This window comes from Hemitrygon akajei, chromosome 17 (assembly GCF_048418815.1).
Source record: "Hemitrygon akajei chromosome 17, sHemAka1.3, whole genome shotgun sequence".
In the NCBI taxonomy this organism is placed as follows: Eukaryota; Metazoa; Chordata; class Chondrichthyes; order Myliobatiformes; family Dasyatidae; genus Hemitrygon; species Hemitrygon akajei.
The window spans coordinates 59,524,731-59,539,496 of NC_133140.1; the positions used below are offsets into that span (position 1 = coordinate 59,524,731).

Below are 14,766 nucleotides of genomic sequence, written 5' to 3' on the forward strand. Positions count from 1 at the left end.
AGGGGCTCAGATTGTTACGAGACACTCCACAGATACCTTTCACTTGTAGCCTACTGCCTCTTTTTTTTTTGTAGAGGTAATGCAATTAATTTCTTAAGTTAGAAATCAGAACAAAACCAAACAATGATTCTTGTATAGTACAGATGGACAAGGTGCTCCTTGTGTTCAAAATACTGGTAACTGCCATGGTAGTTTTGTCATTTCTTTTATGGGTAGTGATTTAAACAAATGAAATGTTTGAGACTTTATATTCAGTAAATTATCCAGTGAATCAGCAAATTAAAAAGGAGTGTGGGAACTAGGGTTTTGTGAGTTGAAAGGGAGAGTAGTAATCAGGAAAAATTATCTGGAAATGCAGCATAGATGAGTGGGAAGGGAGCCTGGGAACAGGAGGCCCAATTAGTGGGAAGGGAGCAAACATTTCTGAGCGAGACTGATCCCAATCCATTGGGATTTCAGAATCAAGGATATGAAAGTTTTACTGTAGCAATACGTCTCTGAATACAATAACTTTCTTTACATCTGATTGAACGTCTTTAAGCAAAGCTCTTCTTCATTGGTTAAAATATACTTGGCAAGCAACAGACAGCTTATAAAAGTGAATGAAATATGTTAATGGCCTGGGGATTAACCTGCAGAGGTAAGTGACACACCAGACCAGAAGGAAATCAGGCTGAGGAAATGGGAGAGCAGCTGACAGCGTGGAGGTGAAAGAGGAGGGGAGTGCAATCAGTCATCAGCAGATTAGTTACTTTTCAATATTATAAGCATCATTAGCATCCTGTTAAATAAGCAAACTGCAATCAAAATATCAGAAAACATCAAATGGTCCTCACCATCATAATGATGAGAGTGCAGATATAGCTTTGTTGCATGATCATGTGCCCAAGGCCATGGAGTGGTGAAAGCGAGCTTCTAGGTGCAAGTGTGGTAGTGTGATCTACTGTAGAGAACAAACAAAAGAACAGGTAAATCCTTATTTAACCACTATCCATAAGCAATAAAGAATATTTCTGCTTGACATAGAATAAGCCAGTGACTAGTAACATTTCCAAAAAGCATGATGGTAATCATTAACACTTTTAATAGACTCAGCCCTATGCTTTCACATTTTATCAAAATACATCAGTTTATTTATTTTTTTATTGATCGAGATACAACGCAGAGTAGGCCCTTTCCGCCCTTTGAACTACACCTCTTAGCAACCCCTGATTTAACGCTAGCCTAATCACAGGACGATTTACAATGACCAATTAATCTGCCAATTGGACTGTGGGAAGAAACCAAAGCTGACAGAGGAAACCCATGTGGTCACAGGGAGAACGTACAAACTCCTTACAGGCAGTGACAGGAATTGAACCCGTGTCGCTGGTAATGTGAAACAGCGTGCTAACCACTACATTATTGTGCCACCCCCCATGAACACAGTGTACGAGAATGGAGAGAGGTCCTTGGCCACCAAATCCTTGCCAACCATCAAGCAATTATATTAATCCTTCAACTTCATCCAAGATGTACTGGGTAGGCTAATTGGTCATTGTAAAATTTCCTGTAATTAGGTTAGGGTTAAAGTGGGGTAATCGAGGGTTGCTGGGCAGAAGGGCCTATTCTGCACTGTATCTCTAAATAAATAAGTGAACAAATAGATAAATAACTAGATTTTATTCTCCCCATATTCCCACTAACTCACCTCAGATTCTAGCACACAGGGAATAGCGTATATTGTCCAACCTGTATGTGTCCGGGATGTGGGACGAGGGACATTCAGACACAGGAAGAAAATGCAATCTAGACACAGACTGCAGCAGAGGCCACTGGAGCTGTGGGACTCAGCTCTATCAGCCACACTGCTTTGTTCATGAATTATACGTTTGCTGTAATATGGCCAAAGACCAGGGAGACAAGGCGGCACTCCCCTTTTCCAGCAACCACTTACCATTCCAGTAAAGCGGTCACGTACACGAAATGAACCAACGAAACAATATACATTCAATGCTAATGATCCTAAATAAATAAACTACTGACAGCACAAGCACAGATCATTGCACTGCGTGCTAATGAGTAAGTTCAGCTGAAACCCACTTGGCTATTTCTCGATATTCCGGAGTATTTAAGTGCCGGTAAAGTATCACTGGAAAGATCATTCATGCCCCAATAAAATCTACTTCCTAGGTCAAAGTAAGTTTATTGTCAAACTGCATACAGCATATATCACCATATGTTATCTTAAGGTTGATTTCTTGCAGGCGCCTTGAAATTGTTTTAAATTTTCCAGAATTATCTAAAAATATTCATCTTACAAAACAGGTCATTCCATCACCCACAATGTATCTGTACTACAGATAGTCAGGGCTCTCAGCCTTACTTTAGTGGTAACCCACGGAGAACTCTGGGACCCTGTTAAGCTGTGTGATTCTAGGTAATATCCTACCATCCCAACCAGTAAGTAACTCTGTATTAAAAGTACAGGTCTGACATTACATCCCAAAACCCTGATCTGGGATTTAAACTATGCCTGGGTAATTTCCCACTTTTGGGCTGGTGGCCTTGGTAAATGTCCGTATTGCAGCTACATTAACACAACATGAGAAGGAAGCGCGACAAGTTCAAGGACAAAAGTTTGCAGGTTACATCCAGCTGCAATGCACTTTAAGAATCTAATTCTCTTGACCGTTCCTTAAAATCAGAATTCCGTAAGTTGGTGCACAATGGGGGTCTCAAAAAGGAGGCACAAATTGATTTTGCGTTTCTGGTTGAAGATGTTTTCAAACACCTCAACTTTGTTTATGTTGCAACGTGGGCTTGCCATCATGGAGAAAGGTTGCTCACAGAGCTTCTCTGCTGGCTGGAGATCGACTGTCAATCCCATTCACGAGTGGGCGGGGTACAATTCACATTTTGATTCAATCTTCTGATGCTCACTTGGTTCTGTCTAAATCACGTTGAACCTAAGTCCCTTCATACCTGTTATAAGCTCAAGAAGCACAACGTTCACCGAAATACATGTACGTCTAGCTGAAAATATAAGCACATTGTTCCTCTTGATCGCTATTTTTTAATTAACATGCCTATTACCCACAATAACTAAGTCAGATTCATCCGTGCTTTAAATCAAATTCTAACTTACAGGAGTCAACTGCATCTGGTTGCTGTGATCCACTGATGACATGTACAGTGTAGTTGTCTCCTTCACCGTGTTCACCAAGTTGCAACATTAGCTAGAAATTGGCAGAAACAACATAGTTCAGGAATCAATGAAGCTGAGTAACCCTGTACTGCACAATACTCGAGTGTGTACACCTCTTTAAAGAAGCTGTTACAAGTGATTACATTTCTCATAACATTTGGCTTGCGGCCACAGACAGTGAGTTAGACCAGGCACCAAGCACAGATCAGCACTGCTCATGTTGTGAGGGACCAAAACGCCAGATATCAGGGATTAAATTAGAAATTGCTGGCAGTCTCCAATGGGAGAGAAACAGAGTTCCCACAACACACGCAAAATCAGCAGGTCGGGCAGCACCTATGGAGGGGAATATACATCCCTCCCGGCTTCTTACATCAACCCCACCCCCTAACCACCCACCCCCCCCCCCCCCCCACCTCACCTGGTCTCAGCTATCACAGCTAAGTTTGTATTTCTTCTCTTCCCCCACCTTATTCTGGCTTCTGCCCCCAATTCTGTTGAAAATTCTTGACCCCAAATTCCGGTTATTTAATTCCCCTCCATCGCTGCTGCCTGTCTAGCTGGGTTCCTCCGGTATTTTGTGGGTGTTGCTCAAGATTTCCAGCATCTGCAAAATCCCTTGTGTGTTCAAACAGAGTCTACACATCAGATCAATGACCAATCAAAAGCACCCGTTTATACACAAATCAGCGGCAGTCCTGAGGTTCCTTCATGTCCAATCTCACCAACTAAATACTGTGTTGCACCCAAAGCATAAACGGAAAGTGCCAAGAATAGGCCTTCACTTTAAACATTTCTATTTTTGTTATTCAAACCTCAGTCTTATTACTCAGTTATTTTTACATTGGCTAAAATCTATCATATTAGCATCTGTTAGATATTTTATGGGCAATGGTTCAAACATCCCATCTTAATTCTAATCTGTATACACGGATATGCAGTATCAGGGGATTAGCTGCGTACTGATGACCATATCTGAGATAAGCAGTTAAGAAAGGAACTGGTCAGAGGAACAAACTGCATAATGTTTTAAATCTTTTATGTATTTAGTTGTGGCTATTAACCAATGAATGTGGGAGGTTAAGAGATCTAATCCACTGAGAGCAGCTTTGTTGAGCAAGATCATCACTTACTTTAGCTTCATCTTCACTTTCATCTTGTTTCATTGACCAATGCTCCAAATTTACTAGTTCAACTTCTTCGCCATTTTTCTGCGTTACATCCTGAAATTAAACAAAAGCAGGGTGTTCACACCAGCTGTTCATGCACATTGATAATTATCATATTGTTTTCCAAACATATTACAGAATCTAATCCATCAGTAAAAAAGAGAATTAAGACAGAATGAATGAAATGCTGAACATCTGCTTTTCCACGAAGCCCAGCTGAAAGTGCAGATGATTACTCCAGGCCAATAGTTAGCTTTCACTCGAAACCACCAAAAATAAAACACATCATTTCATCAAATTCATTGTGTTTTCTGTACGCAAACTGACTGCTGTGTTTTCTACATTACAACTCTGACTAGAGCAAAAGCACACAGCAATCTGACTGACGCAAGAGGTACGAAACTAAAGGGCCAAATACATTTCCTATCTGGTCCCACGACTTTATACACCCCGTGGCTGCTATACTGAACGTGATCCCATTCACTGAGAAGGGTTGTTAACCTTCATTAGAAAGATAATCAAAGCTAATTCTAACCCTCGGTCATTAGGCTCCATAATAAGCCAACCTCTAGCCAGGGAAGTGATTAACCCCCCCCCCCCCCCCACCCACCATAAGACTGTTTGTGGTAACTTATTTTTTTAATTCTTTCTACTTCTCTTCTAATATTTGTATATCTGTGCACTTGTAATGCCACTGTGACACTGTAATTTCCTTTGGGATCAATAATCTATCCATCAGCTTTCATCTCCTCTTAAAAATGCTAATACTGCATTAATTTTAAATATACACCAGTTAAATATGCTCCCAGGCTTTTTAAAGAAATCTTTAAATTTTAAAATAGAATAAAAAGCTCCTATATTTTTCAATTTTTAAAATACATTTCATAATAATTTAGAATTATTATGGACTTCAGTTATGGACTAGAATTATTTCTGGACTATGCAAATGGACTTCAGTGGCGAGGTCTGAAGGATGTTAACTACACTGCTGCGGAAACGGCTGGATGGAGGAGGAGCCAGCTTGTATTTCATGTGTTGTGAAGCAATGTGAGGCATACTGAAAGACACCATATAAAGCCAAGTCTTCTTTAAGTGAAAAGTACTTGGTATGATGCTCAAAACAATTGTGTCACAATTTACAGACAAACATATTTTACACACCACACCAGAATCAAAGGACTTTGCTCCAGTTAGAGCACCAGGGTACTTAGTTAGCAATTCTCCATTTTAGAATCCCATACAAAATCTACTGGAACCTTTGTTCAAAGTTAAAAGTAAACTTATTATCAAAGTATGTATACATTCTGAGATTTGTTTTCTGGCGGGCATACTCAGTAAATCCAAGAAATGTAATAGAACCAATGTGCAAATGCAAAAGACAGAAAAGAAATAATAGTAATAAATAAATCAGTGATAAATTTCAAGAACATAAGATGACGAGTCCTTAGGTTGTGGGAACAGTTCAGTGATGGGACGTGTGAAGTTATCCCCTACTGGTTAAAGAGCTTGATAGCTGAGGGGTAATAACTGTTCCTGAACCTGGTGGTGTGAATCCTGAGGCTCCTGTACCTTCTCCCTGATGGCAGCAGTGAAAAGAGAGCATGGCCTGGGTGGCCTGATGGTCCACTGATAGCGTCCCTGATGGTGGATGCAGCTTTCCTGTGACCGCACTCTATATAGACATGCTCAGTGAGGGGGAGGGCTTTACCCATGATGAACTACTTTTTGTAGGATCTCCCATTCAAGGGCAATGGTGTTTCCAGAGCAGCCGGTGATACGACCAGTCAATATACTCTCCACCACACATCTAGAGAAGTTGGTCAAAGTTTTAGATGTCATGCCGAATCTTTGCAAACTTCTAAACAAGCAGAGGCACTGTCATGTTTTCTCCGCAATTGCATTTATATGCTGGGCCGAGGACAGAGCCTCTGAAATGATAACAGTGAGAAACTTAAAGTTGCCGACCCTCTCCACCTCCAGTCCTCCGGGGAAGAATAGCTCGTGGACCTCTGGTTTCCTTTTCCTGAAGTCAATAACCAGCTCCTTGGTCTTGCCAACATTGAGTGAGATGTGGTTGTCGTGGCAACACTCACCAAGATTTTCAGTCTCCTCCTGTATGCTGATTCATCACCACTTTTAATTAAGCCTATGACAGTAGCGTTGTCAGCAAACTTAAATATGGCACTGGAGCTGTGCTTAGCCACACAGTCATAAGTATAGATAGATAGATAGATAGATAGATACTTTATTCATCCCCATGGGGAAATTCAACTTATTTTCCAATGTCCCATACACTTGTTGTAGCAAAACTAATTACATACAATACTTAACTCAGTAAAAAAATGATATGCATCTAAATCACTATCTCAAAAAGCATTAATAATAGCTTTTAAAAAGTTCTTAAGTCCTGGCGGTAGAATTGTAAAGCCTAATGGCATTGGGGAGTATTGACCTCTTCATCCTGTCTGAGGAGCATTGCATCGATAGTAACCTGTCACTGAAACTGCTTCTCTGTCTCTGGATGGTGCTATGTAGAGGATGTTCAGAGTTATCCATAATTGACCGTAGCCTACTCAGCGCCCTTCGCTCAGCTACCGATGTTAAACTCTCCAGTACTTTGCCCACGACAGAGCCCGCCTTCCTTACCAGCTTATTAAGACGTGAGGCGTCCCTCTTCTTAATGCTTCCTCCCCAACACGCCACCACAAAGAAGAGGGCGCTCTCCACAACTGACCTATAGAACATCTTCAGCATCTCACTACAGACATTGAATGACGCCAACCTTCTTAGGAAGTACATTCGACTCTGTGCCTTCCTGCACAAGGCATCTGTGTTGGCAGTCCAGTCAAGCTTCTCGTCTAACTGTACTCCCAGATACTTGTAGGTCTTAACCTGCTCCACACATTCTCCATTAATGATCACTGGCTCCATATGAGGCCTAGATTTCCTAAAGTCCACCACCATCTCCTTGGTCTTGGTGATATTGAGACGCAGGTAGTTTGAGTTGCACCATATCACAAAGTCCTGTATCAGTTTCCTATACTCCTCCTCCTGTCCATTCCTGACACACCCCACTATGGCCGTGTCATCAGCGAACTTCTGCACATGGCAGGACTCTGAGTTATATTGGAAGTCTGATGTGTACAGGGTGAACAGGACCGGAGAGAGTACGGTTCCCTGCGGCGCCCCTGTGCTGCTGACCACCGTGTCAGACCTACAGTCTCCCAACCGCACATACTGAGGTCTATCTGTCAAGTAGTCCACTATCCAATCCACCATGTGAGAGTCTACTCCCATCTCCGTTAGTTTGTGCCTTAAGATCTTGGGCTGGATGGTGTTAAAGGCACTAGAGAAGTCAAGGAATGTAATCCTCACAGCACAACTGACCCCCTCTAGGTGAGAGAGTGATTTGTGCAGCAAATACGTGATAGCATCCTCCACTCCCACCTTCTCCTTATATGCAAACTGAAGAGGATCCTGGGCGTGCCTGGTTTGTGGCCTCAGATTCTGTATTATCAGCCGCTCCATGGTCTTCATCACGTGCGACGTCAAGGCAACAGGTCTGAAGTCATTCAACTCCTTTGGTTGTGGTTTCTTTGGTACCGGGACAATACAGGATGTCTTCCACTGTCTGGGTACTCTTCTCTGCTCCAGGCTCATGTTGAAGATGCGCTGTAGTGTTTCTCCCAGCTCAGTAGCACAGGCCCTCAGTAATCGTGGGGAAACTCCATCCGGTCCAGCCGCCTTGCTGGTACAGATCTTCCTCAGTTGACCTTCCACCTGTGCAGCCGTAATTCTGGGCGTGGGCAAGGTCTCCTGTGAGTGGCTATTTTCCTGTGAGGGAAGTAAGCCTGGTGTGGATTTCTGCGGTGAGGATGAGATTGAGCTGTCGAACCTGTTGAAGAAGTTGTTCAGCTGGTTCGCTTTCTCCACATCTCCACTTATGTTCGCCCTCCGCTTTGCACCGCATCCGGTGATGATCTTCATCCCATCCCACACCTCCTTCATGCTTTTTTTCTGCAGCTTTTGTTCTAGCTTCCTCCTATACTGCACCTTTGCCCCCCTCATCTGTACTCTGAGTTCCTTCTGAACTCTTTTAAGCTCCAACTGATCACCATCTTTAAAGGCCCTCTTCTTCTGGTTTAGGAGGCCTTTGATGTGACTAGTGATCCAGGGCTTATTATTGGGATAGCAGCGAACAGTTCTAACAGGGACAACTGCATCCACACAAAAGTTAATATAGTCCGTTGTGCATTCAGTGACCTCCTCAACGCCCCCACAGAGCCCCCCTTGCAGTACATCCCAGTTAGTAGTACCGAAGCAGTCTCTCAGGGCCTGTTCAGCTTCAGGAGTCCACTTCCTAAAAGAGCGTGTGGTAGTGGGATGCCTCATCACAATTGATTTATATCTGGGCTGTAACAAAACCAGGTTGTGATCAGCTTTCCCCAATGAAGGCAGTGGGGATGCACTATATGCCTCCTCTACGTTTGCATACAGTAGGTCAATAGTCCTATTACCCCTGGTGTAGCAATCCACGTACTGGGAGAAAGCAGGTAGTGTCTTGTCCAAAGTCACATGGTTGAAGTCCCCTGTAATTATCACCAGTGCCTCAGTATAAAGCAAGTAGAGCAGGGGCTAAGCTCACAGCCTTGTGGTGCACCTGTGCTGGCGGAGATTGTGGAGAAGATGTTGTTAATTTGAACTGACTGGAGTCTGCAAGTGAGGATATCACTTGTTGCAGACGAAATTGGTGAATGAAGACAAGCATCCTTTATAAATTGTGCAAACACTGCCCTCTTTATTAAAGCCGACGAGATCTAATTTGGCATATATTTTTTATTCTGGATTTTTTGCATTTTACAAAAGTAATTCCAATCATTCATAAGGGAAGAAAAATGACAAGAGACAGTAATACTGTACAATTTATGCCAAACTAGCAAAGACTAAAGAATATTGATGTTCAGCTCTTACTACTTGAATTTTAAAGCACAATGCAAGTGGACAACTGAATTTACACTTACTGCAGCGCCTGGTGTTTTTCTCCTCAGCTTCAGGAGCGATGCTACAGTGTAATAAAGTAAGAGCAACACGGCAGGGTTTGCAAACGCAGGCCACGTGTGATTCACGTTGAGGACAAGCTTGTGAGGATGGCTGCAGTTTGAGTGGATAATATCCTTTAGACCGAACAATCTGAAAATAGACGGATTCAGGTTATCATACAAAAACTGCTTAAATGTTAAAAAAAAAACTGATCCAATCAAAGTAAACTCTAAAATAAATTTTTAACATTAGAATGTAGCGTGCTCTCATCTACCCTTGGATCTACTGGGAGAAGCAACAGAATTACTAAATATCATAGAGGGAGGAATACTGCATCACAAACAAGGTGTTTGATGGATAGTGTAGACCAGTGTATGGTGGCCAGCAAGCAAATGCAGGAGAAAAAGTTTTAGATTCTCAGAGTACCAGAAACATTTCTGGGAATGTGTGATCTGAACACGGGAATGGGTTGCACTGCAAGAAAACTGGACTAATCTCTTTGTGGGCAGGTCCATTAGTTGTGGCAGTTAACAGGGCTATTCCTGTGTCCTTCAGTTAGCCACGCCCACATGGGAGGAATTCTCATACCGTTCAATGAAGTTCGGTTGAATTTCCTGCAAGGCTGGCCTCTGCACTCTCGCTCGAGCACGAATGCAACATTCGTGCCCACAAAAACAGCATTCCAGCTACTGGGGAGGGTTTAAATTGACTTAGAAGAGAGTCTGTCATGAAAGTTGCTAAGTAATCAGGAAGTATTTCTCAACCATGGTATACCAACAAACATCAATTTGTCTGTCACAGGCTTGAGGTTAGCAATGCCCAGTGGTAGAAAACGTTGGGGACCTCAGGTCCAAAGTCACTCATTTCTCTTAAACAGGTGCCTACTGTATGTAATAGCTAGCCTGTACACGTTCTAACTCCATGTTATTTCTACTGTTTACCTACCTACTTCTTGTTTAATGCTGATTTCAGTGGGTTGTATCCTGAGACCATATCTACTGATGTACTTCCTCAACTGCTTCCTGGATTGAAGATGGTTTGAGATAAAACTTGCAAGCTAAAATACAGTTCTCCATCAAGCCTGAGCTTATGATTGCTGAATAACGCTCAACCAAATGTGTAATACAGCTCAATAGCAGTAGGGGTATCCTTAAGTGAAAGCACTTTGTAAATTGGAGATGTTTCTAGAAGGACTTGTTATATTGTACAAACTGCAACATTTTCAAAGGAAATCTTTCCCACCATTTATAGTTTTCAAAACCTCTACTTTATAAGAAGTTAGTATAGATTTGGCATGTCACCGACAGCTTCACCAAACTTTTACGGATGCGCAGCAGTGAGTACCCTAACAGGTTACATCATGGCCTGGTATGGAAACACCGATGTCCAGCAATGGAAAAGTTTTCAGAAAGTGGAAGATACAGCCCAGTCCGTCACAGGAAATGCCCTCCCTACCACTGAGCTCACTTACAAGGAGCACCTCCACAAGAAAATACCACCTATCATCAAAGCCCCTTGTACTGCTGCTGCTAAGTTCATTATGTATATTAAGTATGTATAGTTAAAAATAGTGCAAAACATACATAATAAAAATGAGGTAGTGTCCGAGGGTTCAATGTCCATTTAGGAATCGGATGGCAGAGGGGAAGAAGCTGCTCCTGAATCGCTGCGCGTGTGCCTTCAGGCTTCTGTACCTCCTACCTGATGGTAACAATGAGAAGAGGGCCTGTCCTGGGTGATGGAGGTCGTCCTTAGTGATGCATGCCACCTTTCCGAGACACCGCTCCTTGAAGATGTTTTGGATACTACGGAGGCTAGTACCCAAGATGGAGCCAACTAATTTTACAACTTTCTGTAGCTTCTTTCAATCCTGTTTGGTACATACCCCACCTCCCATACCAGACTGTCAGCCTGTAGAAGTTTTTGAGTGCCTTCAGTAACAATCCAAATTTCCTCAAACTCCTAATGAAATATAGCTGCTGTCTTGTCTTCTCTATAGTTGTATTGATATGTTGGGACCAGGTTAGATCCTCACAGATACTGACACCCAGGAACTTGAAACTGCTCACTCTCTCCACGTCTGATCCCTCTATGAGGATTGGTTCATATTCCCTCATCCTACCCTTCCTGAAGTCCACAATCAGCTCTTTGGTCTTACTGACGTTGAGTGCAAGTTTGTTGCTGTGACACCACTCAATTAGCTGGTATATCACACTTCTGTATGTCCGCTTGTCTCCATCTGAGATTCTACCAACAATGGTAGTATGGGTCTCATCATCAGCAAATTTACAGATGGCATTTGAGCTATGACTAATCACAGAGTCATGGGTATAGAGAGAGTAAATCAGTGGGCTAAGCACACATTCCTGAGGTACGCCAGTGTGGATCGTCAGTGAGGAGGAATTATTAATACCAATCTGCACAGATTGTGGTCTTCCAGTTAGGAAGCTGAGGATCTCATTGCAGAGGGAGGTACAGAGGCCTTTTCCAGAGTTTGTTGATCAGGACTATAGGCCTTGCTCTCATCTCACTACTGCCATCGAGCAGAAAGTACAGGAGCCTTAAAACCCAGATCATCAGGTTTAGGAACAGTTATTACCCTACAACCATCAACTTCCTGAACTGGTGGGGATAACTTCACTCACCACAGCTCTGAACTGATTCCACAATCTACAGGCAGACTCTGTAACTCATGTTCTCAGTGTTAATTTTCTTTTATTTCTACAATTTGCTTTCTTTTGCACAGTGTTTATCAATCTTTGGTTATGTATAGCTTTTCATAAATTTTATTGTATTTATTTATTTTCCTGTAAATGCCTACAAGAAAATGAATCTGAGGTAGTATTTGGTAAATATGCATAATTTGATAAAAAGATTTACTTTAACTTTGACTACAAGAAGAAGAGAGGACTTGTCAATTATGTTAATTTAAGTTTGCTTTTTTTTGTACTGTGCTGCTGCAATAAGCTCATTTTCAATGCATTTATGCCCTGTATGTATTTGGCTGTGACAATAAACTTGAACTTGAATGAAAATGCAAATATATCCTTTAGCAAAGGGAGAGATCGTTTCCTGACAGCCAATTACACCATTCCTTTAGCTTACAGCGAAAACCTTGTGCAGAAACAGAATTACGATTTCAACATGATAAACTTTCAAAGGAAGGTCAACAGGTTGAAATAATAATTCTATTTCACTCGCCATAAGTACCACCCAACTTACTGAGTATTTCGTTTTTTTCTGTGTTTATTTCAGTTTTTCAGCAGCTGCAGTATTTTGCCCTGATTCAGCCCTCTGGGGCAGATCCCACTGCACAGACTGGTCCCCTATGGTCAATGAGAACTCTTTCTTTCCTGACCCGAATGGCCTATTATGCAGGACCAAAGCCACTTGGACTCCAGCAATATTACACGAGCAGCAGCAGGTACTCTGAGAATTCACTGGCGATGCTATGCCTCTAAAATGCCCCTGAATGCTCTGACAGCCATTCAAACCCAACCTCAGCCATGCTGTCAACACAAGGGTGTCGAAATAATTTTCTTCATAAATTACAGCTAAAAAGCTTAAATCAGCTCAAACAGTAAGCAATTTCAAAACTGTAGTGAAAGGACTTTCCCTGCTCTATTCTTTTCCTCCTCATGGCCCGGCAATTTGCATTGAAATCAGTGTGATCCCAGATCCCGTGCCATCTAATCTGGCACAAGATCAGAGGGTCATTTGCCCAGTGTAAATACTGGGAGACTTTAATCCTGCAGGGAATTATGGTGCAGTGTTCCAAAACATTCGTTGCCAACTTTCCATATGTGACTACACATTTGTGGAAATCCCAAACATGTTTCCATTTAAAAAGCAAATACCAGCAGTTCTTTCAGAACCACCAACATTTACCAGCAAAGTCCCAGCCTCACTCTTTAACTACGTGAAAGCAGCCAGCTCAGAAAAAAAAAGAGCTAAAATAGAATATCCCAGTCCATAAATCCTGCCCTTCTTTTATAAAAGTACATTAAGGGCATAAAGAAACAATATTCAGACATAATTTCAATTACAGGATATATTATAAAGCCTGCAAAATCTCACTTAGGATTTTGGAATGTTTAATGCCACTATTTTTTCTGCATGAATTTTCTCAAACGATTAGGAAAAAGATCTTATTTACATTGAATCCAAATATTTCCACAAATATTTCTGCATGATTATTTTCAATCTGAGTCACAAGATGGCACCATTGACAAAAGTACATTGCAGTATTAAAGTTAGATCATTACATTTTGTCCCCTTCAACCTACAGAGAACTTTGTTTATAGCAAATACAACATCAGCTACTCAAAATATTCTCTAGATTATAAATATGGAGTTACTGCGCCTGATCCTGGTTTCTAGTCAGTCGGTTCAGACATCCTTAGGGCGCCACGGCAGCGTAGCAGTTAGCGCAATGCGGCTACAGCTTGGGGCGTCAGAGGTCGGAGTTCATTTCCGACACCATCTTTAATGAGTTTGTGGGTTCTCCCTTTGATTGTGTGAGTTTTCTCTGTGTGCTGCAGTTTCCTCCCACACCGTCCGAAGACTTACTGGTTAGTAGGTTAACTGGTCATTGTAGGTCATTAGTAGGTTAACTAGTCATTGTAAATTGTCCTATGATTGGGCTAGGGTTAAATAGGTGGGTTGCTGGGCAGTGTGGCTCATTGGGCTGGAAGGGCCTTTTCCACACTGAATCTCCAAATAAATAAAAAGTAAAAATAAAAATAAACTTCTGTAAACAATGAGTAATCATTCAAGTTACACAATGAAGGTTCACTGGAGCATATGACTGAACAGGCTTTAATGCTCAAGTACTAACTATGCAATAAAACTGAAGACAGCAAGTTCCACGTGACTGACATGGAAAAAGGTTGAAACAGATTTATTCCAAAAATGTTCAAAATTGTGTGATTTTGAGGAAAACGCATTAATGCTGAGGAAAGTATTTTGGGGGGGGATTATAAACAATGATCAAGAAGTGTCATTGCATCCTAAAGAATGAGCAAAATGGACGCTGAATGATATAATGGCCGCTTTAGTCAGGAGCCCATTGCTCCAGACTTTAGAACTGGTGTTCCACATTTTCTTGGCTGTGCCTAGTTGGTGAGGAGGTGTGGGTTTGGCAGAGATCAGGACGTGGACCAAGCAGAGGGTGAAGGTAGGGGAAGACTGGTGGGCGGAGTGGAGCAATATGGGTCAGTACTATTGTCGGGCCAGTGAAGGGAATGAGGGGGAAACTCAGAAGCATTCAAATTGGAGTGCCAACCTTTACTTGAGAAAGCACCACAACAGCTGATCCCTAAAGAACATGAACTACTTCAACAGTAAATACTTTTGCAACAGAACTCTTGG

The 14,766-nt window shown here is 42.0% G+C and overlaps 1 protein-coding gene across 1 annotated transcript in view; it reads right to left on the minus strand.

Annotated features, from left to right (window-relative positions):
- Positions 1-14,766, minus strand: part of piezo1 (piezo type mechanosensitive ion channel component 1 (Er blood group)) — a 285,867-nt gene that overhangs the window by 82,574 nt on the left and 188,527 nt on the right. The window contains exons 8-11 of the mRNA XM_073070242.1: positions 9,378-9,546; positions 4,321-4,410; positions 3,128-3,218; positions 837-943 (exon numbers count right to left, since the gene is read on the minus strand). Of these exons, the coding sequence (XP_072926343.1) occupies positions 837-943; positions 3,128-3,218; positions 4,321-4,410; positions 9,378-9,546 (457 nt within the window). The remainder of the gene's footprint in view (positions 1-836; positions 944-3,127; positions 3,219-4,320; positions 4,411-9,377; positions 9,547-14,766) is intronic.